This window comes from Bidens hawaiensis, unplaced genomic scaffold, assembly GCF_021521415.1.
Source record: "Bidens hawaiensis isolate Kalapana, Puna unplaced genomic scaffold, B.hawaiensis_p1.1 tig00006484_1, whole genome shotgun sequence".
Classification (NCBI taxonomy): Eukaryota; Viridiplantae; Streptophyta; class Magnoliopsida; order Asterales; family Asteraceae; genus Bidens; species Bidens hawaiensis.
The window spans coordinates 716,663-742,966 of NW_027491435.1; the positions used below are offsets into that span (position 1 = coordinate 716,663).

The 26,304-nt window shown below is 35.8% G+C and overlaps 1 protein-coding gene across 1 annotated transcript; it reads left to right on the forward strand.

The window, feature by feature from the left end:
• Window positions 1–533: 533 nt before the first annotated feature.
• LOC143632586 (RNA polymerase I-specific transcription initiation factor rrn3-like) lies at window positions 534–3,920 on the forward strand. The gene is made up of 15 exons (XM_077101067.1): window positions 534–638; window positions 954–1,037; window positions 1,137–1,208; window positions 1,288–1,359; window positions 1,437–1,673; window positions 1,746–1,856; window positions 1,939–2,055; window positions 2,173–2,298; window positions 2,377–2,445; window positions 2,530–2,636; window positions 2,715–2,798; window positions 2,929–3,016; window positions 3,123–3,242; window positions 3,351–3,538; window positions 3,623–3,920. Exons 1-15 carry the CDS (start codon window positions 555–557, stop codon window positions 3,843–3,845), a joined length of 1,782 nt encoding a protein of 593 aa, XP_076957182.1. The 5' UTR covers window positions 534–554; the 3' UTR covers window positions 3,846–3,920.
• Window positions 3,921–26,304: the final 22,384 nt, after the last annotated feature.

The following is a 26,304-nucleotide window of genomic DNA, read 5'->3' on the forward strand; positions in this document are numbered from 1 at the left end:
GGAGTTAAGATGGGTTAGAGTATACCTCATTAGGGCTGACAATTTATACACGAGACACAAATACACGACACGTACCTACACGACTTTAACATGTAACGGGTAGGACCTTAACAGAAACAGATAGACATGAAATTACCTGTTAATTTTCATGTCTAAACAAACAGATACCTGGTATTTTTAATATTAAATAAAAATATAAAATATATATAGTTATTATAACTCATATTAAAATATCCCTAACCCTAATTCTTCCTCGCTCACAAGTCACAAGTTACAGCCAGCCGTCACTCACCAAAACCCGTGGCCAGTCGCTGCCATACGGTTTCGTTCATCATTCTTGGTAAGTTATTGTTTTGTTCCGTTCATCATTCATTCAGGCTATTACATTAGAATATAAGGCTCTCTATTGACTATTGTACCCCTGTCTGTCTGGGTTATGCTTTAGGTTAGAAACATCTTCTTTCTTTTGTTCGCCGGAAACACACACACACAGAGACAATTCAACATCCTACTTTCAATTGGGTGAGTTTGAATTTGTGGAATTGCCAATTGAGATGGGTCATGATAATGATAATGGAGATGTTAGTGATTATGAGCTCGCTCATCATGTTCGTCAAGCACTCAAAGCTGTTCTTCAGGTCGTCTTCATAATAATTACTCACTGTTTTACTATTATCATTGTTATTATTATTATTATTATTATTATTTTTTTATTTTTATTTGACAAATATTGGGCTTTTTTTTATATTGTTTTGTGTGATTCAGTGTTTTCAAGACTTAAGGTTTTTTATTTTTTAAAGAAAAATTAAAAGAAAAAATGAGGTCTAAATTATGCTTCTTTGTATATTAACTAAGTGTTGTTTGAGCTAGTTTTAGCATATATAAAAAACCAGTTTTTTAAAAAATTATAGATTTTGGAAGAGGAGATGTTGATGTGGTGTGAGTTATTCCAGGGTGACAGCGGTGAATATGATCAACTTGTTGGAAATATGCATCACAACGTGCGTCTAGGACCCGATGAGGTCGCAATGCTTGTGGTAAGTTTGTTGCTCTTGAACAAATCAAGTTTTAACTTTAAAAAACAAATTATGAATTGGATTTTCAAATTTGAAATTCGTTGTTTGTTTTGTTGATAGACAATTCTAAGAGCCTTATCTGGAGCGGTTTCTTACATTGACATTGTGCACCACCGCTCTCTTCTTTCATCTGTAAGTAACATACTAACTTTTAATTTATTACATGTCATCACTGTTTATTTATATCTATGCGTATAATAATACTTTTTAGCTATGTGGAATGAGCTTCTGGGACTATGGGCCAGATGTCATGGACGCCTTGATGGAGTTAGTAGTAACCTTGGTATGCTGTGCTATTTTTGTTATGCGTCTGAATAATAAACTAAACTGTTTCTTGGTCTAACCACTATGTTTTGTCAGGCGACATCAAACGTAAAATATGTTGATTTGTGTTTGGATATGCTTGTAAGCAACTTTATACCGCCTCTCAATTTCTTGCCGATACTTAAGCAGCCACGTGGGTTAGCGAAAAAGGACCAAGTACTTGTTCGTGTGCATACAGCGTTGAAAGGAATTGCTGATTTAGTGCCTCTGGCACCTTCTAGATTGGAACAAATTGTCAGGGAGAGAGTGCCAAATATGTTCGCCAAGGAAGCTGTGAGTTAATTAAGTATATGTTAATATAGTATATGTTGTTTGGTATTGTTGATTTTTTTTATGTTTTTGCAGCAAATAGTTGTGTATGTGGAGAACATGCTAATGTTGGAGAGTGGTGATATGAGAGAGTTTGTTGGCAACTCTATGATATTTGAATTGGTGAATAGGCTGGTAGACCTAGATGTGAGTTGTTTTCAAAGCACTTACTCATTTTTATTATAGTTATTATTATTAATGTGATGTTATGTGGTTGAATACTTTATAGGTGGAGATAAGATGGGATGAAATCTTGTTGGATGATCCAAATAGTAAAGGGATATTTGAGATGGAGCTAGAAGATATGGCACGGCCTGTTGATGAAACCGAGATGGACATGGACGAGGTAATCTCAGTCCTTCAACACTATTTTCAACTACTAGAAGTTTTTTATTATTTTCCAACTATTTTTTTGCATTGTGTGATTAATCTGATTACCAAAAGTATATATTGTTATTTTTAGCCTCAAGTTAAATATTCTGGCCGAAAAGTTCTTTGGGGAAACATAGTAGCTCAAAAGCTGGATACATTAATGGATCTCACGTTTGACCACCTTCAATCTTGTTTCAACGATGGCCGCTTGCCTCAGGTACCTATAACTTTGACCATTTCACTTGTACATGCTTATTGCTTTTCTGTTTATTTACTATATAAAATTGTCGTATAGGTATTTGAGGCACTTCTGCAGTCGTTTCAAAGTACCGTGTTGAATACATACAAGTCAAAGTTTGCACAGGTAATGAATTAAATCTTCTTCCATATGCTTCTAGTTATTTTTTTATGAATGCACACTTTTTAAACCAAATTTTATATATTTTAGTTTGTAATGTTCTATGCTTGTTCACTTGACCCCGAAGATTGTGGGACGCAGTTTGTGAGTAGGCTTCTTGAAATATTTAGAAACACCAGTTATGCTGACGATTGGAGGTAATGCTGCATTTCAATAATATTACAATTGACCTGTTTTGATGTGTGAAGGGCCAATATGCTTTTGATACTTTGCAGAATGAGTGCTGTTGCTTATCTAGCAAGTTACCTGTCCCGGGCAAAATTCTTGTCTACTTCTTATGTTACAATTATATTAGAAAGGTTGGCATGTACCTTAATATATTGTTTTTTTTATCTTTTAAACAAATATTAATATATGATTTTTATTGTTCAATATAAACTTCACTGAGACTTGCATCTGATTAGTTTTTTATATTATTTATTTTCTCAGCTTGGTGGATTGGTGTTATAAATATAGCAAAAACCAGAGTGGTGAAATTAATCTAAAGAATCATCGAGTATTTTACGCGGGATGCCAGGTATGAAATAATCTTTTCGAAACTGAATCCTATATAATATGTACAAGTTTTTACGCGGTTCTTGCTGTGTTCAAATCGAATGTGATCGTAATTTTATTTTGTTCAGGCCGTTATGTATGTACTTTGTTTTCGTATGAGATCGATACTAGCCGCTCCTCTACTCAAGTCACAGCTGTTGAATATGCCATTAGAGAAAATTTTCAAGCACGCCTTAAACCCGTTAGAGGTGACTTTCATATCCTCATATGTTTATTCTAATCTTATATATTTTTTTTACTAAAATCAATATTGTTATGTTATGTATGACTGTATGTGGTTGAATATTGCAAAACAGGTGTGCTTACCGTCGATAGTAGAGGAGTTTCTGCGTCAAGCAAAAGCGGCCAATCTGTTTAATGTATCCAACGGCACGTTCGTCTTTGACCATCTGTTTGACTCAGACATGTCTCGTGTGTTTGGTGGGTTTCAAAGGCTCGATGTCTTCTTTCCATTTGATCCGTATTTGTTAAAGAAATCTGAAAGGTTGGTTAATAACTTTTGTTATAATTATTAAATATTTGTGGGTAAACATTGATGATGATAATAATTTTTTCATTTGACGTGTAGGTTTATTCGATCGGACTTTGTTTACTGGTCAATGGTGAGAACCACTTATGATGATGATGAGGATGATGAAGATGATTTGACTGATGGTGACAATGAATTCGACATAAACTTGAATAAAATGTCGATTACGCCCCGGGATTCTTTCATGTTTGGACACCAACAAGACAGGAAAATGCAGATGCCTTCTAGAATCAGACCCTCTGCTAGTCCAGAATCCTTGTGATTTCCATGTGTGGTGGAAATGACGTTATTACCCTTGGTGGATCTGTACGATGTACGAGGAAAGTGATGTCAGCAACAGTGGCAATAATATTGTTGATGATAATTAAATTTTGTTTGTTTTAGTTGAAACAAAAAGGATGTTAGTTAAAAATTGTTTACATGTGAAAGAGAAGTGGTTATATTTTGTTCAGAATTTGATATTTAATATAGTTTTGTACTTGTATATATGGCTATCCTCTGCTCAATTACATCACCTTGTACTAAATTATATTATTGATATGCATTTAAATGGTGTTTTAAATAGGTTGTGTAACTATACATTTCAATTGATTGAATTGGCGTATTGGATTTTGGCATTTTTGGTCATTGGACTTGGATTCGATGCAAAGTTAGTACAAAACACATGAAATATCATTTTATTAACTAGTACTAAACCCGCGCGATGCTGCGGCAACGACAATATGTTTAAACGATTTTTAGTAGTTACAAGACATTCAATAATCAGATCATAAAGATAACAAATATTAAACCAATATTAACAAATGATTAAAAAAACATATTCATTTTTGAACATATAATCAAATGTATCTTTTTTTCCCTAGACCAATCAAGTGCGGCTTAGTCATTTTATTGACATCTGTAAATAAATATAAAAATAAGTTGAATTCTCAAAAACCATTTAAATGAGATAGCATAAAATACATATGTGTGTCTCTCCTAAAAACATAGTAGATAATAAAACTCGAAAAAATGGTTTCATAACCATCATTGTGTGTGTATATGAAACATCAACCAGTGACGAATCAAGAAATTTTTTCCCATGGGGTTCACTATTTGGGGGGGGGGGGGGGGGCGGGGATCCCGCAACCCCACTACTTACATCGTAGATCTAGATCAGCCCCTGAAATCAACTTTCCCAAGACTCGTGTTTGCGATCTTCATAAACAACCTAATATTTAATGTTCACCCAGAGCCAACCCGTGATAACTCGAACGCGTTTTGACCTATCAAAGTCCTTGATCGTTGACCAAAATCAACAAAAAATATTTAAAAAAAATGATCGAAACTCACAAAAATTTATACTTCTTTTAAAGTGACACGAATCCATTTTATTATATCCCATGCACATATATATTTGGTAAATCTTACATCGGAACGTTAACAAAAATAAATATGTCGTGATTCTAAAGTTGAACCATTTTATTTTATCCCATGCACATATATATTTGGTAAATCTTACATCGGAACGTCAACAAAAATAAATACGTCGTGATTGTAAGGTTGAAATTTATTAAAATTTATATATTCAAAAATATAAAAGACAAACAAAGAAAAAAGAAACTATAGATGAATATATGGGTAAACTTAATAGGGTGGAAGGATAATTATTAATTAAACTTACAAAAGTTGAATATAATTGAGGGGTTAAATTTGTAATTATATTTGAGGTTTATAAGTGTATATTTAAGTTGTACTCTTATGCTTAATTGACTTGTACATTATCATAAACACCTCAAAATAAAATAAAATTTACGTTAAAACGTCGAAAAAATTAAGCACTTTGCAATGGTAAAGTCGGGTTTTTTAAGAACATAATATATTAAAAGATATATAAGAAATAAAAATTTTAAATGAATATGTCAAATAAATGGGTAAAGTTAAGGGGGTTTATTTGTAACTACTTGATAAATTAACAAAGTTTTGTTGAAGTTAAAGAATCATAATTGTAAATATTTTCAAAACTAAATATTATAACCGTATATGATGTCTAAAATACTATATTACCCCTAAATTTCAAATTTGTATGCATTAGTGATTGTTTATTATGCATTAGTGATTGTACCTCTTAAAATTTAATAGGTCCTTCACTCCTGTATTATATATAGTAGAGATAAATGAAAATACGCAAAATATCAAAATTTTAAAACGCGTTAGGTTTGAAAAATTATTGAATGTAACATGAACAACGGTGGATAATGGTGGAGTTTTAAGGTTTTTAGAGTTTAAGGGAGTATTTATACCTTTGCGGCCTTGCCAGTGGTCCCTTAAGCCCACCATATTTCTCTAAGCACATTCTCTAACATAAATACTTATTATTCTTTTTAAGTTACGGTTACAATGATACATAACATGTGTACAAACATATAAATACATATTATTTATATTTGTATACGAAGCATAACATGTTTTTTTTATTTGATATATAAATAAATGAGGACTTGGGACTCAAAATTTTGAGGCCGCATAAAAAACATATATAGAAACAATGGAATATTATTATGTACTTTGATTATTAGATAGGTAGTGTTGTTTATTACAAGTATTCCTCAATGTGGCCATCATGATATTGGATTGAACCTCCATGCCTCTCTTATTAACTTTTCGTAAATATCAGTATTCATTATAGTGAGGATTGGTCGTATAGGCCCAAAAAAGACCTAATTTATTTAGTAGCCCATAATCTAAACTATTAAATATCACATCGCACTCTATGCACAATATCATAAACCTAATTCTCCATTCCATAATTTATTAGCATCACAGCCGCTGCCATCACCGTCCACAACCCTAAATAGTAACGATTCGTTGACAATGGTAGAGGAAAAGAAACATCATCTGAAGGTAAGCAATATTTAGTTCTTGTTTCGTTACTTTGTAATCTTGTTATCTTGTGTGGAGTTATTATTGTGACAATTCATTTTGATTTTATTGTAAGCTTTTGATTTTTTCACGAACATAGCACGCTCACTTGTAATTGGTTTTATAATGCAGGGTATTGAAGCACACAAAACCATTAATAACATGATGATTGTTCATAGGATTATCACAAAGTATCGCGTGCAATTTAACGCACAAGGTAATGTTACGGTTTACAATTGTGACATTTCATTTTATGAACCTTTTAGTTTGTCTTTGATAATTATGTTCATTTTGCTTGCAGTTGATTAGATTTGGAAAATGAAATTTCAAATTGAACACGATATTTTCTCTTATTTTTATCTTTTTTCCTTCAAGCTTTTCATGATTGAAGGGCGAGTTTTTTCACCATATGACTCGAACCCTCAATTTTACGGGGAGGGATACCACAATACACACACATTGATGCTATTTTTTAATTTGTTTTCTTTGAGTTATTCTCACTTTTTTTAACTTGATGATAAAAGGAAGTCTTTTTTAACGGCATTCATATAGACACATTTTTTTAATCCTCAACCTAAATGTACTTCATATAACATCAATACCCTATTGAGTCATTAAAATTTAGTTAACGTGTGTTTTTATGAACTAGTAAGGCTTGGAATCAAAAAACGTGTAACCATAACGTTAAGGGATTCGTGTGTAACTTTTAATGATGTTGGCCTGCCATTGAGATCGGTATGTATTTAAATCCTTTGTGGCTTCTAAACTTTAATTTGTATGTTGTCATGGCTTCTTTATGCCATGTTCATCCATTCAAAAATCATTGTAGTTTGCATAAAAATATTGAAAGAGATTAACATAGTGTACGTGTATGTTTCTTGGTGTCGCAGGAAAAAAATGTGACGTTACTATGAAAACACTGGTGGTTGCATGTTTGGCTGTGGATGCAAGTTCAATCATCCGATGAAACAGCCTTACATGACGAAAAACACTTCATCAACAACCAAGAATAAATTAATTACTATTGATAATAAGTTTAGCGGTTTCTCATCGCTATTTATCTAAACACACACACACATATATATATGTATATAACGTGTTTTATATGATTGTAAGAGATTTTACCATAAGTAACTATCTATTTCAGTTGTTGATTCGAGTTGAAACCGAAAGGAGGTTATGTTGGATATGGATTATTGGTGTGTTGAATTTAAACCATTGTGTATATGTGCTCTTCCATATATTGGCGTGTTTCATGTTCGTAGAAGGTTGATGAGGGACCAAACCCCCGGAAGATTTATTTACCAATATGTCAATTGAAATTATTGCAATGACTCTCTCTCTCTCTTTTACCTATCTAGGACACCGTTGTAACAAGCAGTCTGTCCACACAATGAAGGTTCTTGTGGTGTAGTTTAATAGAATTAAACGTTGATGATATAACTAAGAAGTTTGATAATATAAAAGGTAGGTGTTTTAAATAAAATTATTATTTCATGTATCTCATTATGCTAGTATTCACTTCTAAAAATTTTTCATTTGTTATCAATAGTAGACTCTTTCACAAAGAAAATCATTGAATATTCAAGGAGGTATAGAATTTAACAAGAGACTTGTTATGATGTTGTCATTGCTGCCCATAAAGAATGCGGTGGTAACCATCAGTATCACTTCAAGATGGAAATTTTGAAGGAATAATATGAAGATACTGAACTTTGATTAGTTAGAAGTATTAACTTACTGTATCGAAAGATGAGCGTTCTAATAAAATGGTGAATTACTGCAGTCTACCGATATTGTAATAAGTTAGAGGTCTTTATAATGCAAGAAACCTCACCGATTAACGCTAAGCATCTGCGCGTAGACCACTGCATAAGATATTAAAGCTGATTGCAAATCTTTGTATATGCTAGTCTTCATATGGGTAGCTAAGTGGGTTTAAATTAGATTTCAGTTATGAGACAACCAATTGAGGTTCAAACTAAGCACATGATTTGTTGTCGCTTTAAATCTTTTTATAAAAATCATCTTTTAAATGTGCATGTATGTTATTCAAGACACATTCTCATGTATTATTATTTTATTACAAGCTTATTGTGCAATTCGTCATTTTCAACCCCCCGACCCGTTTTAAACTTTATTATACTTCAGATCCTTTTAAAAAATGTCCTTAGTGTTATAATCATGTCACATATTTGTCGTGTTGTTTTAAAATCTTTAACGGTGTTTAATTCGCTTATTTTATGCTCGAAATCAACCCAAACCAAAGTACAAGTACCATTTTTTGTCAAAAACTAAACTTTTCCCAACCTTTGCATAAGATTTTATTTAATTAATTGTGTTATTTAATAACTAATAAATTTATTTTATTTTAAAAACCAACCAACCACATTGAATGCAAAAGTGGTTGTAAGAGATTTAATGTACAACCATACATGCAAACTTGTCTTCTAATTATTGCCTATAAATACCACATTGATGTTATAGCTTGTTATATTGAATATCTAAGTGCTTGTCAAGTAGACCCATTTGGTCATAAACACGAAGTTGTACATGTTTGTTACCCTAGTCGCAATCCAATTTCGTACTATCTATGGTGATATCGTAAATGAAATAACATTTCAGTCAAAAGCGAAAATCAAATTCAAAGATAGAGTCTAAGCCTTAAAGCGAGTCAATAAGTCAACAAAGAAAGTGTGTGATATTTAACAAATATCACACACATTATAAAAATTGGACGCTAAGTCAGAAGATTTCATGGGATGAAAATAAAGAAAAGAAAATCAAATTTAGCTCTACGAATCACTAAACGATTTGAAAAGATTGTAAGGAACTGTGAAAATTTAAGAAAATTCTATTTTAAACTGTAGAAAGATACTTTGTTGCATACTTGTATTCTTAGAAATATATACGGATTACTTTACTTTTTATTATTGCAAGTTGTCATGTAAGATGATATGATAAGCGATAAAAATATGAAAATAAGTTATAGATGCACATTATATATATATATATATATATATATATATTAAAAAGTAAGTATTGGTTATCACACAAGAAATACTATTCATGAAACTAACCACTTAAATGTTCACATATGTACAAGGTAGTTATTAATCCATACTAATTTCCAAAGTGGGTGTTTACACTCAATGTTCACTATTTATTTTATTGTATCCTTTTTAATGCCAATAGTACAACCAGTGATGCAAGTGTTCAGTTATTAAACATATTATACTAACAATCTAATTCTTATGTATAATCGTACTGGTAAGAATATTACAAAATTTATTTAACTAAAATGTGCAAACTTTATAATTATGATGAAGCACATAAATATAATAAGATGAGAATAAAGAAATTAGCTATAATGTTGCATCATTTAAATGTCCGTCACAAACATTATTTAACACTCGCTAACACTCTTTACGTGTTTAGTCACGTCTAGAAATCGCGGCAGCGCCAAAGTAAATTTAATAGTTATATATATGATAAGTATATGCAATTTAACCTCACGTTTTTGCCATATTGCTTTGACACATATATATTTTTGTCCTCTCAACTTTAGATTTCGCTTATATATATTTTTGGCTTCTCAACTTATATTTCACAAGTTTTGCATATATATGCTTTTTGTCCTCAACTTTTGTTTTACAAGTTTCACATGTATATGTTATTGACATTTCAACTTTTGTTTAACGTACTTCTTCAGTTAAGTTATTTTTAAATCGGCCAAAAAAAGGGGAGTCTAAACTCTAAACTCTAAAACTAGATTTTCTTAAGAAGATAAGATACCATCATACCTAGAGGTGCACAAATCGGATTTTTTCAAAAACCTGGTTACGGGTATAGAACCGGGTTCGGGTATGACCGACATTAGAAAATCGGGTATTGGCATTACCTGGGTCGGGTTCGGGTCCGTTTATAGTCTCTAAAACTCATACCCTATGCATCGGGTTCGGGTCAGGTACAGATTTGAGTATTCTAAACAGGGTATTTGAATCCCTATTTCCGGGTATTATAAAAAAGAAAATCCTATTTTCTAAGGTGTTGCACTTTTTATGGGTGTTTTTCTCGGTATTTTTCGGATAATATCGGGTATTTGAAAAACCCAGTTTCGGGTATGGAACCGGTTCGACTTTTCCGATATTACCCAGTTTCGGGTATCAATCCTTAGCTTTACCCAACACAACACAACACACAAGAAAGGATTATTTTGTGATTTGTTGTTTGTGTTTTTCACCGTTCTTTCATACTCGTACTGATTCATAGTGGCCTTTATCATTCTTTCTTACTTGTCTTCATGTCCTTGAGTAAAGAGTTTTAGATCTTTAGTAGGACATGACTTGTGCTTCCGGCCAGCACGTCCCTTGCTCGCATTAGGATTTTGATTGTGAATTTAGTGGACATTTCCGTGCATCACCTACGAGGCTGTAATCACAACACATGGTTCTTCAATACTGCTAATACAGAGTCAAGTTTGTTTCAATGCATATTGTAGGTTCCCAGCCGGATCTACACAGGAGTATCTCGTAACACGAGGGTGCGGAATCCCCACGTAATACGATACGAGTGTAAGATATATAATACGTTGAGACGATACACAAACACACGTTACAATACTAATAAACACGTTGTATTGCAACACTTCAACACGTGATCTCAAATCACAAAAACACGTTCTGACCAAAAACCCCTTTTAACCAAGCCGAAGTTAGGCATATATAGGTCTCGACAACTTCGCCTAACAGACTAGGCGAAGTTGTCTTAACTTCGCTTGTCTACAAGTTCGCTTACATTAGGCGAACTTGTGTGACACCATATCTAAAACCAAAACAAACAATCTAACACGATTACAGACACATACAAAACACTAGATACTGAACTACTGACATTATGCACCAACAGACTCCCCCTTGGCAGTAGCTTCATATCTCTATCTTCAATCACGTGTCTAGTAATCCCAAAATCTCGTGTCACCCGTCTTCAAGCATGAACGCCCTGTCTGACACACACAGAGACCACTCTCTGATACTTCTTGGCTACATCTTTCCATGCAAGAATATAGAATATCTTCTTATCGTTTAGCACCTGAAAGTCAGCTTGAGACAAATTTACCAAGTGCATGGGATCATACACTTTCAGAATCTCTTGTTCGTCTTCATCTTCCATAACCGCTTCAGCTGTTTGACTATCAACCTACCACCACTTGAGATTCTTTAAGACATCCTTGGGCATTATCTTCATCGGCACTTCTTTTAAACACCGAACCGGTTTATATTTCATTACCATCCAAGGTTTTCCATCAGCTCGCATTCCTCTTTCCTTATCTTCAACTAGCTTCCCTTTCTGCGGCTTTAACAATTCAAACTTCTTCTCTTTCACACTTTCTTTCCACACAATCTTCCCAATTATTCTCGCCATATTATCATCACTTCTATTAATCAACCCCAATTTTGCCAAATCCTTCACCTCACACTCAGGCAAGGTATTGAGAGATCTCAACATCCTCTTAAAATACTGAATCCCATCAAAGCGTTTAATCACAAATAATCTCAACTGCTCATCATACAACCAGCATATAATACCCTTCTTCGACTCAGCATACCCTTTGATATTGTAACTTTTCTTGAACATGGTTGGAACCGCTGGCTTCTTAGTCTTTACAAACCACTGAGCGTAGCCTTCTTTCCATCTCGGCTGCTCTTCCCACTCAGACTCATCTAACATATCCATATCCTGACTCACATTTACCTTATCAACGTCTGGAATATCATGTTCTACACTGTCATCCACAATCTCACCCTCTTCAATCTCACTATCGATCACAATCTGTTCACCTATCTTTTCAATCTCTTCAACAGGTAACACATCGTCATCACCCACATCATCATCACCCAACGTTTCCTCATCACCAACATCTTCACCACCTGATCCACCTGCTGTACCAGTTGATTCCCCCTGAGATGTGGAAGTCCCAAGAGTTTGTTCAGTTCTTGGAAACTCACTACCTGCACCTTTTGATGCATTGGGATCATCGTCTCTATCATGACTCTTCTTTGTTCTCAACTCATCGCCCTTGCAGCTCGTCTCCCCCTGAGATGCTAAGAACTGCTTTAGAGCATCAAAAAGTTTACCGTGTTCAACAAGGAGGGACGATTGGATCTGATTTTCTGCTACAAGGCGCTGGATAGCTTGTGTCTGGATTAGATTTATTCTCGATTGTTCAGCAACCACCCTTTCAAGAGCCGCTATCCTTTCAGAATCAGACAAGGTAGCATCAAAATCAAACCGCATGTGAGAAACGTCTTGAACATAAGGTGAAGGTATTCCCAGACTGACTGGAGTATCAGAAGCAGGCTGAACAGTAACCGCGGGTGGTAATGTAACAGATAACCCCGCAGTAGCTACCAACGTCGACTCAACAAATCTTGCAACAACCTCCGATGGAGTAAGAGTAGGAGGTGGCAAGGAAACTATTTCCGGAGCTGAAAACTGAAACGTGGTTGGTGGAATACCAAATGATGATGATGTCACCACGGGAACACTGGAGGTGATTGGTACTGTTACAGTCATCGAAGCCGGAACCATGGTCATACCAGATAACGAGGGTGGAGAGAAACGAACCACCCTTGAGCTTTCACCAGCTCCCGAACCCTCACCAGTTCTGGCCCTCTTTGATCGACGTATCAACTGGTCTAACTCCTCCTCGAAGTCAGATTCACTGTCATCTGAGTCTTTCTTTCTCTTACCATGTATTCTTTCTTGTGTGACCAGAATCTGTCGTGCTTCAGCGATATCGTCAGCGGAGAAGTCAGAGTCGGTTCTCTCAGAATCTGCTACAGACGTAGCTACCATCGAAACATTCACACCAGATGCCTCAGCTTCTGGTGCTTGAACCTCTGTGATGTGCGAATATATATATATATATATATATATATATATATATATATATATATATATATAAACACAAGTCACAAATAAGCTTTAAAAACCAAACAATCTATCCTAGTTCACACAAACGGCAAGTGTACCGGTCGCGTATAGCACAGATAAAGAAAGTCCGGATGTCGAACTCGAAGACACGTGAAAACGTTTATAATTACGAAACTCTAACCAAGACTCACCAAAATATTTAATTAATTTATTTTAAAATTCATTTAACTACTTAACTTAACTGAATGAAAACTTTTGACAAAACTTTGAAAAGTTTGGTTTAAATTCAATGTATAAAGACGTCTATCTAGGAATGAATCATGTTGATAGAAATAACAAGACAACGGATTGAAAATATTCATGAAACCGGTTATAAAAGATGACACAACTAAAACTTGTTTAAGAAAGTCAAATTACCTCTCAGTCTCTCTAACAAACTCCAACTTATTTTAATTGATTTTAAAGAATAAACCGGAAAAACAATTATTAACGTGTTCAAATGACGACTCTCCTCTCGGTCTCATCGACACACTATCCTAATGGAGACAAATACTATGTCACCAAGGATAGAGGAACAATTTAACGTAACCCAAATTAAACCAACTAATTGCACATAAACACTCAAACTTGACAAGACAAAAACCCGCTCTCGCGCGGTCTTAATTCTAACAAGTAAAAGCAACGAGACAATATTACTTCTTATCACCTCTCGGTCTCAAAGAAGGTGTATTTTAACTGATTTTAGATGATTATATTACCCACTTATCCCTACGGTTGTACATCCCGCAAATAAACCCAAAACACCAAGTCAAGAGTCTAACAAGCAATCAATTAATCAAAACCAATTCAATTAACTAATACCAGAGGATTATAAGTAATAAAACATAAAACACAGCCATCACACACAATCTAATTTATGGTTTAGTTAAACTTTACATCAATAATTCAAGTCTTGAACATTAACAATCCATTATGCAAGTTTAACTATTCAACAATCATCTATCCTAGGTAGAACAAGCAAGTTTAGCTACTCATTGATTTTGGACAGCCATGTATACTCAAGAAAAACATCATAAACATCATCATAAACATAATTAAATTCATTCAAGATCCAAACAATATCAATCACAAGACAAACTATCAATCAATTGCAAAACAATTCAAAGGAAAAGACCAAATCAACAAAGTTAGGGTTCTTGAAAAATAAGTAAAGTTTATGAGTGTTTTACTTAAGGTTTATGGCTGAATTAATGGATGTATAAGAAGCCTAGCAGCTGCACAAGATCCTCTATGATGTTCTCCTTCCTCTCCAGCCGTCAAAGACACCAACAGCAGCCTCTTTCTTCCTTTTTTTCTTCTTCTTTTTGCCGGCTGCAGTCCGATCGGAGTTGTAGTTAGGTGGTTAGGGTTTTGTGATTTCGGGATTATTGGTAGAATTATGGCTGGTAACTTTCTTAATTAACTTAATATAATATTATATAAGGCTTTTAAGATGTGGGCTTGGGTTGGGCCTTAACTTATAAGTTTGAAAGTTGAACAATTAAGCCCCTAAACTCTTCAATTTAACTCTTTTTTCCACCAAACTTCATAATCTACAAGAAAACAATCATCTTTGTAATATTAAGCATAAACAAACCATAAAACTTAATAATTAAACTAAAAAGCAATTAAAACATGATAAAAATGATACGGAAAGTAAGTGTGTTTCACTACACATCACTCTGTAGCTGGATCAATCTGCTCCATATCAAAAAACCCTTGGCCACCAAAAGCAGCTTCAAGATCTACCTGTTCCTCTGGAGCTGCAACAGGATCAGCAGGCAAAGCTTGCTGTACCACAGGTGGTGGTTGAGGAACATCAGCCTGTTGCGGTGTCGGGTCCCGAAATTCATCTCCACAAGGAGCAATATAAGCAGGGTTCACCAAATAACCAAACAATGGAGTGTGCCGCGGACGAAGCTCTGGTTTGCTACGTGCGCTTGACGACCTACATTGCGCAAAGATCCTCTTACTTACACTCTCAACATAACAGATGGGACGTCGTTGAGGTAGCGTAGGTGCTACATGATTCAAAATAATCTGTAAGAATCTGGGGTACATTAAGAATCTTTCACGAGCGACCGCGCGTCTCTGACGATCGATTTCATAAAACACCATCTGACTGAAGCTGTAGGGCTTGTTGTAAGTCAGGGCTGTCATAGCAGACTGCATCGTTGCCCCCATACCGTCAGTACCAGCTTTACGACCCGACATGCACACAATCATCACGTGCATCAGAAAACGCCACTGATCCAGTAAGAATCCCTTTCGCCTTTGAGTGTCACCCAAAGGACCCGAATAGCCCATACGTAAAAATGCACCATCTCTGAATGGAGCTGAAAAATCTGTAGGATCATCTCTAGTTTCAGTCCCGAACTGCAAAGCGACTCTGATCTGATCTGCTGAGAACTGCACCTCCTGATTGTTCACTGTGGCGCGCATAACCGGAGGCTCAACTCTACAGTCATATTCTACCGTTCGCCAGAAATCTTCAATATTCGGTAGAGAAATGGGGAGAGTTGTAGTAATAGCGTAAAAAATACGTGAGCGAACTAGGAAGGAGATGATCTCGCGATAGTTATCGATACCACTAGCATCCGAATCCAAAGTAATGTACATGTTGTGACCCGGAAAGAACTGTCGGTTGTTGTCACTACCTTCGTCACCACCAGCACCACCAGCTCCTGCTACAGCAGCCATATCTGCACAACAAACGGTCTAAGTTAGAACATCGACAAAGCAGATCATAACTCCGCCAGTTACCATGAGCGAAGTTATGATAACATCTTAAGTGCAGGCGAAGTTAACCATATGAAGTGCAACTTCGCCTTAACCCTAACTTCGCCTGAGAACAACCAGGCTAATTAATTAATTAAACATGAGTAGGCGAAGTTATGCATAAGGCGAAGTTGAGAACAACTTCGCCTAAGCCTAACTTTGCCTGAATCTGAAACGGCGAGTACAGAGGTCTGATCCTGGGTTGTTTGGTGAATTTGTGATTGAAAACAAGAAAAAATGTTACTATGGAGATCTAGACGATTTACAGAGTTACGAACACATTAGAAACAGATTGGTTTATCAATTGTTTAAAAGTTAGCATAAACAATGTCACACATCGAATCACCACGGCCCTTGATTATCACCATTAGTATGAATTACATGTAATACCGAGCCTACACACCTTTAACACGGATTGGAAACAGATAATACGGATTCAAGGATTAAGTACGCCGAGGGTTAGGAGTGTATATAAGTTCGCCGAGGGTTTGACCAGGTTGACCCTTATATAGGTTTGAATGTGACAACTTCGCTGGTCAACAGATTATCATTAACTTCGCTCAAGGTCAACCATGGTCAACTTCGCCTCTTTACAAGTTCGCCTAAAGTGTACTCGGAAGCAAAGTGTGCTCGGAAAACAAAGTGTACCCAGAAAACAAAGTGTGCTCGGAAGTAAAGTCTACTCGGTAAGCAAAACACTTGTATTTTTCAATTTTTAACTAGCACAAAGTGTACCCGGAAGCACTTTCCTAGCACAAAGTGTACCCAGAAATCAAAACACTTGTGATTTTTCAATTTTCAACTAGCACAAAGTGTGCTCGGAAGTAAAGTCTACTCGGAAAGCACAACACTTGTATTTTTCAATTTTTAACTAGCACAAAGTGTACTCGGAAGTAAAGTCTACTCGGAAAGCACAACACTTGTATTTTTCAATTTTTAACTAGCACAAAGTGTACCCGGAAGCACTTTCCTAGCACAAAGTGTACCCGGAAATCAAAACACTTGTGATTTTTCAATTTTCAACTAGCACAAAGTGTGCTCGGAAGTAAAGTCTACTCGGAAAGCATAACACTTGTATTTTTCAATTTTCAACAAGCACAAAGTGTGCTCAGAAGTAAAGTGTGCTCGGATTACTTAGTGCTCGGAAACAAAGTGTGCTCGGATTACTTAGTGCTTTTTCATTTTCTTTCACATAACACCAAGCATGCTCGGGAGAAAAAGTGTGCTCGGGAGCAAAAGTGTGCTCAGATTACTTAGTGCTTGGAAACAAAGTGTGCTCGGATTACTTAGTGCGTTTTCATTTTCTTTCACATAACACCAAGCATGCTCGGGAGCAAAAGTGTGCTCGGTAGCAAGGGTGTGCTCGGGAGTACTTGTGATTTTTCATTTTCTTTCACTTAAAACCAAGAATGGACAACTTCGCCTCTTTACCTTAACACAAGTTCGCCTAGCTTAATTTACAAAACAGGACCTTATAAATTTGATCAAAGTGCAACTGTCTTTTAAAATCCTCCGTTAAAGATTTAAACTTTACGATCAAATAACCAGGTGACCAAGTTTTAAACCATAAAACAAAATATGCGTGTGAAAATTGTAGTAAGTAAATAAAAGGGATCAAATTTCAGTCTTGACGAGAACCTACATGTTTTAGAAGAGATCCGGACTGGAATCATACTAATTAAGTGGCTGTCACATAGATCCATGTTCAGCGGTATTATGACATAAAGAAACAGGTTGTAAGCAGGTATAAAACTTAGTATGGTTTTCATCGCTTCTGTGATACGGATTAGGTTTAATTAATCTCAAAATTTAGATGGACATCACATGAGAGATTGTGATGCCTCCTATCTATTCTCAAAGCGTATTTGGCTTTCCCCAAGTCACCCCGAATTGACCTCGACCCGTAGTTTCTGATTAAACAGTAAGTACACATCGATCTTTAGAGTCTTCTTCCCGTTCTCTTTCTTGCCTCTTGGTTGATATTTGAAATAACATAAGCTTCAAAAAGGCTTAACAACATTTTTGTTTACCTAATAAAGATATTAATACAGCTTGATCTTTTAGACAACTGTAAGTCCCGAATCTGGATCACTGCAGGTACTTGACACTATCTTCTCGAGAATCAGAACACTCACGGGCTCGTGTATGACTGGATAATCACTTTTCTGCCTATCATTTGGAAAGATGTATATGGAGACATGCACAACTCAGAATGATTCTCCATATTAAATCGAGGAGATTTAGTTTGTATCACTTCTACTTTACGCACCATATAAAGCTATCATAACTTACAATGGCTGTACTAGAATCTTTCAGGCTTAATAACTTCACTAGTTAAGCACACAGAATTAGTTTTTCTATCACTTTCCAGGGTTAGATCATTTTCTTTTAAACATTGTATTGAAACTTCTTACGAAGTTAAAGACTTGAAAAATTATATCATCTCCCTAAAAAATTTTAAATTCTATCGCCCCGATCAAGTCAAGGTCTTCAGGTAAACGGCTATCCTGAAGATCCAATGGATCAGCTGGACCGACCACATACGAGTATGTGCCCTTCTAACTAAGTATGAACGACTATTTTTCAGCGAAAGAATAAAAACCCATCATAAATCGCCCCGGTCACTTTCAGTCATCTGGTTAATGGCTATCCTCATAATCTACTAGTAGAAGTAAGGACCAAACATATCCGAGGATGTGCCCTTCAAACTGAAGCAACCGACATAATTCTAAGCGATAGTGATGTTTTTTTTTCTAGTAAAAAACGAAAAACAAGGTTACTCGGGATTGATCATCACATTCAGCTCAACAAGATTTTGAAAACGAGATCGGTCAAACGCTTTAGTAAAAAGATCGGCGAAATTATCCAACGAATCAACCTTTTCTAGCACAATTAATTTCTTCTCAGCACAATCCCGTATAAAATGATGACGAATGTCAATATGTTTAGTTTTGCTGTGTTTGACGGGATTGTTAGTTACTGAGATTGCAGCAGTGTTATCAATGCAAATAGGAGTTTGAGTGAAATTCAGACCGTAATCGCGCAATTGCTATTGTATCCAAAGAACCTGGGAGCAGCAGTTCGATGCTGCCATGTACTCTGCTTCGCAGGTGGAAATGGCTACTGAGGTCTGCTTTTTGCACTGCCACGACACCAATCTTCCTCCAGAAACTGACATCCACCGGTTGTTGACTTCCTATTCTGATTGCAACCACCATAGTCAGAATCTGTGTAAGCTACCAAATCCAGTTCTCCCCCTTTCGTGTACCACAATCCTAACTTAGGCTTGCCTTTGAGATACCGCAAGATCCTCTTCACTCCCTTCATGCGAAACTAACCCTTCCTCCTTGAACAGGTTTCCAGTCACGTAACAAATTCTTGTTACCAGTCATGTGCCGGGAACAGCCACTATCCACAACCCACAGATTGTTTACAGCCCTGTTCGACTGTTCCTGCACAATTAGAGGAGATTAAAATCTGGGGACCCAAGACCTACTGGTCTTGGATCGATTAAATCTGTTGACCGGCATCCAGTACTTTGGTTGCTCAAAGTCAGTTTGAGAATGATTTCTGTAAGTTCTGAAAGGAAACCTTCTCGAGGATTGACTATGAGGCCATCCAAACCTTAGTGAATTAACTGAGTTATAATTGTTGGTTTGGTTGTTAACTGGGAAAAATTGAGATCGATTTCTTTGAAATCTTGGATTAGACCAATGTCTGAAATTTGGTGTGTTCACATTCTTACCATTATTATAATTAATATTCATTTTATTCTCAGTTTTCGGATGCCTCATACCTCTAACTTTTCTCTGGTTTAGAGGACAATCAGCAATAAGGTGTCCTACTTGATTACATCTGAAACAACTTCTGTGTTCAACTCTCGTCTTAACAGTTGTTGTTGAGGTCGAGGTTGCATTACTACCCGTTCGTCTTACATATGGTGGGACGAACGGGTTTAGGGAAGAATTCTTTTCATCAGGCTTATATTCCTTCCCACGTTTTAGTAACACTACCTCTTCCTTTATCTCACCCGATTCGGATGACTTGTCCGAATTTGATGAGACAGAGCTAGGAACAGAAACCTCAACATTGGAAATTGGCTTACTCGTTTCGCTCTTATTAACTTCAGGTTCTTTAGTCGAAATTTTGACTGGAACTGTCTGACTAATCTCAACCTCAGCAGATTTCTGATTACTATGATTATAGGTATAGTTATTGTTATACGGTGGTGGAACTTCAGAAAATTCAATTCCCCCTTTGTTAACCGGGGAACGTTGAACACTTATGATGTGATCTAGCACAGCTGATGAATTTCTAAATTGTTCAATTTTTCTGTTTAGTTCCACCACTTTTACCTGGTAATCAGCTATCTGTTTATCTCTTTCAGCAATTAGTTTGGTTTTTTCTTCTAGCACTTCATAACTAAGATCAATTACTTGTATTTTATCAGCTAGACTGGCTTTAAGACTTCTGATATCCTTTTCACTACCTTTTATTTATACCGAGTAACTGTTTTCTATAGTTTTAGTGTAGTGATGATCTTCTTTTAACGTTTTAGATTGTGCATCCAAACTAATAAACTGATCAGTTACTGTTTTCAATTGTTCAGACAGATTTTCACATTGTATACAATGAGGTTCAGAACTTACCTCAGAGAGTTGATCGTTCACTTCTGCCATATATGCTTGATTTTCTCCCGTCTCCTTCTCACTTCCTCCCGTTTCGATGTTTACCAAGTTAGCCTGTTCGAACACTTCCTCAACATGTATATTCCAGTTGTATCCACCATTCTGTCTAGATACCATAGCCCTATTCTCACTACCTCCGCCATTCTGTTGTGCAGGCCTGTTCTGACTTCGTTCGACTCTCTCATTTGTACATTCCTTAGCAAAGTGACCATTTTGTTGACAGTTGTAACATCGAACCTTTGATTTATCAAACCCTGGTCTTTCTCCAACGAACTTTCTACCCGTTTTCTTCATGAATCTCTTTACTCTTCTTACTATCATAGCCATCTGCCACTGCAGATCCATCTCCTCCAAATCATCAGCATCGATCTGATCATAGTCTTCATCCAAAGTTGCAGGGTCGACTATTTTACCTTTGATGTAGTTCTCATAAGATGCAATGAAGGATGCATAAAGAGCAAACTGTTGTTCAGCTGATTTAACACTCATAGGCATCTGTGAGTAGTTGTAGCTCGGAACATTTGACGAGAAATTTCCTGTTGTGGCTTGAGGTTTTGAAGAATTACTACCTCTAGCTACGAAACATACGTCACCATCCATATTGAGAGTCACATGACCATCACGAGTTGAGTTTGAGTTTGATTCTCCCTTTGAGTAGTAGGCAGAGGATTCTGATTTTGAACTTGAACTTGGAGTGACTTTCGCACCATACATTCCCGGATCCTAAACCTGATCAGTTGGTGTCTCCTTCCGAACCATGTTAAGTTCAAAATTTCGTAACTTATTGATTGCTGTTTCCAAATCAATATTGGCAAAGTCTTTATCCTCTCTCATCAAAACCGTGTACATTTCCCATTTCGGTGGAAGAGCATCAAGGAGTTTCTCTACTATCTCTTCTTCCTTGTATTCAATGGAGTAATTACTAAGTTCGGTCATCAAGTGATAATATCTGGTGATGATATCATCAAGTGATTCATTTTTCAAATACTTGAATACAGAGAATTGGGTTTTTAGTAGCTTTGTCTTGGAGGCACGTATCCCCACATTACCTTCATATCTATTTTCTAGTGCTTCCCATAGCTCTCTAGCAGTTTTGTACTTCTTGAAGGTATGAAGAATCTCTTGTGGAAGAGCCATGGTTATTGCTGCATGAGCTTTATTCTCTGCCTCATACATTTTCTTTTCCTCCTCTTCCATCTTACTGTACTTCTTAATTTGATCACGACCTTCAAACAAGGATGTTGGTGGAATGTATCCATCTTGAATGCAAACCCACATCTTAGCGTCTTGATACTTCACCTACTGTTCAAACCGATCTTTCCATGCAACGAAATCGGTACCCTTAAGCATTTTTGGAGCCTTAGCAGCTGAACCGGCTTCAACCTCCATTTTTACCAGTTCTGTAATGTTTATTGAAGTCATAGTTGAAAGAAACACGACTCGAAATAACAAGAAAGTATTTAATATTTAAACAGTGACCAGACAGCGAAGTTGTGACAACTTCGCTTGTTAACTTCGCCTGATCCTAACTTCGCTGCTTACAACTTCGCCTGCTCTTAACTTCGCCTTCTCTATAACTTCGCTTAAACCCTACAAACAGTGATGGCAACTTCGCCTGATGAACACAAGGTTTTTGCAGGTTTTAATTGGACGTATTGCGAGGTATGCGAGGGCGTAATGGGTTATATTTGATGGTGGGAGATGGGTAAGGCACAAAAACTAGGTATTTCAACGTAAACTCGTTCCGCGAATAGTCAAACGGAACGATCTTAACACCCGTGTGATAATCCCGAACCACACAATCACAAGCAAACGCTCTGATACCAATTGTAGGTTTCCAGCTGGATCTACATAGGAGTATCTCGTAACACGAGGGTGCGGAATCCCCACGTAATACGATACGAGTGTAAGATATATAATACGTTGAGACGATACACAAACACACGTTACAATACTAATAAACACGTTGTATTGCAACACTTCAACACGTGATCTCAAATCACAAAAACACGTTCTGACCAAAAACCCCTTTTAACCAAGCCGAAGTTAGGCATATATAGGTCTCGACAACTTCGCCTAACAGACTAGGCGAAGTTGTCTTAACTTCGCTTGTCTACAAGTTCGCTTACATTAGGCGAACTTGTGTGACACCATATCTAAAAACCAAAACAAACAATCTAACACGATTACAGACACATACAAAACACTAGATACTGAACTACTGACATTATGCACCAACACACATGACAACTAACACTGCAGTCTCCACCATAAGAATGACAAGGTTGGTTTACTCAAATGAGTGGCCATCTAGCAAACTCAAGTTCAAGACGTTCTAGCAAACCTTTAAGAGAAATGACCAATGATGATAGAATCTTTATACATATCTGCTTTAGATCCATTCCCCTGATCGTTTATGTTGTATCTCATATTTCTAAACCTTGTGAATAACAATATAAACGCTACAAGGGTTCCTAAACCAATGTTTAGAGACTATCAAACGTTTGACGCTCAATCAGTTAGTTGGTTTATATATAAAATTGTTGACATAAATATGAGCATAAGTATACGAGGGAGAGATTATATACGGTAATCATTTGGGAACAATAGAGGTTCACGAATTTGGTTATGGGTCAAATTGAATTGATTTCGATAGGGTTTAACCTTTCTTGGATAGTTCTCTCTTTATACAAAGGTTCCTCCTTCATCACCCAAACCTCATATCCTAACCAACACCAATAAATTTGACTTCTAGACTCCCAACATTTGCTTCGATTATATCCGGGAGGGAGAGGACGTAAATAACTCAAATGTCTCCGTATTCAAATCAAAAACATATATTCGGCCATCCACAAATACACCAGCATCCAGATCCTTTATTTTCTTAAAAGTGGTAAGGGGTTTTTCTCAAACTTCTCCATTGGTCCGTGCCAAGTGTGTAAACCTCGGTTCGATTCTTTAACCCTCTCCGACAACATATCCGAATCACTTTGTATTCACTTGCCATTGAAACTCCAAAACCATAATTCATTAACTCAAGACCCTTCTTCAGTCATTACAAAAGTAAAAATGGGGCTCTGATTAGTCTATCTGGAACTAGTTTTTGATGCAGGAAAAGATTGGGCTTGGCCGGTTTGAAACCGTTCGGTCCGTTCCAAACTGATTTTTGCCAATCAGAATTAAATTTCAGTTCCGGTTAACATTTTTCTTCACCTCAAGATGAATAAGCGATAAACGGGTAGACACCTCCAACCATAAGGGGCCAACTAATAGCAGGTGATACAACTCTTTATTAATGGGCTTAAGCCCATATTAATATTTCAATTTCAATAAATCTTTAGGCCGGGCCACGCTTCAAAATATAGCCGTTATAATGACCGACTTCATTAACTTGCAGTTTAAGTTACCAAGTTAGTATAAAGAAGCCCAAAATAAACCATACATAGGAATACATCAATCACAAGTATCTCATTCATTCGTTCATAACTTGTCTTCGTTATCCTATCTATTCTCCTTCAAATTACACTACCATGAATCCTCAGTCGTATCTTCTCTATTCTCCTTCAAATTACACTACCATGAATAATCCCTCGTATCGCAACATGATTCTTAATCTCCAATCTGTCGACGAAGTAGCCATCCTCAATATCCCCAACGCCACGTATTATACACAACCACAAGAAAACTACCTGTTCAATGCCCTTCAGTACGAACGATTTTTAAATGAAAACTTGATCTTGCACGAGTTTGAATCTGCGCTACAAAGAACACCAACCGTCAGCCCTTCCCGTGGCCCGGGTTTACCGGATGAAGTGATCTCCAAGCGTCTCCGTGTCTACGCTTTACAAACAAACTGTGATCAGCAGGATGTTTGTTCGATTTGTTTGGGCGAATACCACAGAAACCAGAAGGTCGGGAGAGTCGAGTGCGGTCATCGCTTTCATGCAAACTGTATCAAACGGTGGTTGAACTCCAAGAACGAGTGCCCGATGTGTCGCTCGACAGCGTTGACAGTATAGATTAGATCGATGTTGGTTTTGTTTTGTTTTGTGATCATGCATGTAATAATCTTTAACGTTTGGTTTGAATACTATTCTTGATATATGAATGAATTGATCGGATTTATTGTTGCTTTTTTATATGTGTCTTGCTTGTATAAGTATAATATTTGTGTTTTCCATGTATTATGATTTTGAGCACCAAACAGAAAAATAAATAAATAAAAAAAGAGTATGCCAATAAGTAATTAACAAGACATTCAAATACTCTCATCAAACTTATGTGTCTACGTTGGTCTGAGTATTGTGGATTATGGGTTGGTGTTATAAGATCATCCACTATGGGCGATTTAGGGGGGGTTTTAAATTTAAAAGTAGGATTATTATATATACCTTACAAACTTCGAAATTTTAAATATATAGCCTAACCAAAACAAAAAATAGAAATAAAAATCATATTATATAAACTTTAATGACTATTTACTTAATGAACATTCTACTCCGATTACTTAGATTTGTTTTAATTATATATATTATTTAGATCTTGATCGACATCAACGATAAAAAAGATGGAAATATATGAAACTTTTAAAATTCATAAAATAACTAAAATAAAACTAGGTAAATAAAAGTTTTTGAAGTTAACGTGGCATAAAGTTATTTTAAAATAAACATCTATTAAATTAATTTTTATGAATCTATAATATATATGAACGAAAACATAAAAGTATACGTGTCGCGATGTGGTTGTTTCCCTTTTTTTTGGAGTCATCAGATTTGCTTGATTTTTAAGTGGAGCATACTCATGCATTTGACCCGAATTTACGGGTATGTGTCTTACCAAACCCAGATATTTCTTAAACGGGTTATAACATCTCATTAAAGTAAAAATTGTTCTCACCAAATTATTGATGTGAAAATCCTATAAAAATAGGATATACTAAAATTATATGAATTTTTTAAATATTATTTATAATTAAGAAACAATTTTATAGTAAAAAAATAAGCGGGCATTGGGTCTTACCAAACCCACATAACTTTTAAATCGGTTTATAACATCTTAGTTATTTGTGAAACCTTTTTATCATCAAACTCAAAGTAAATTATAAATTTCATTACAATAAATAAAATTAGACCCAAAAAAGTATATAAAAATTTAAAAACGAGTAACGTAAAACAGCCTCGTAATACGGGGGATAAAAACTAGTTAATTATATTTGAATATTTTTATTTATATATTATGTTTTTCAAGTTTATAAAGTGGGCAATTTTTGGGTCCAATTTGAAAGGGCAATATGTATATTAGAGTGTATCCATTGATATGGTGCCTAGTAGTAAATCTATTGTGTGAAGTTGCTCTTAGGCTACGTGTAGTGCGAGT

What these genes read in the sequence shown, in the direction of transcription:
- LOC143632586 (XM_077101067.1), top strand. Translation starts at nt 555, where the DNA reads ATGGGTCATGATAATGATAATGGAGATGTTAGTGATTATGAGCTCGCT. An exon ending in CCGAGATGGACATGGACGAG is followed by an intron (nt 2,056 to 2,172) that starts GTAATCTCAGTC and finishes TGTTATTTTTAG; the next exon opens with CCTCAAGTTAAATATTCTGG. An exon ending in ACGATGGCCGCTTGCCTCAG is followed by an intron (nt 2,299 to 2,376) that starts GTACCTATAACT and finishes ATTGTCGTATAG; the next exon opens with GTATTTGAGGCACTTCTGCA.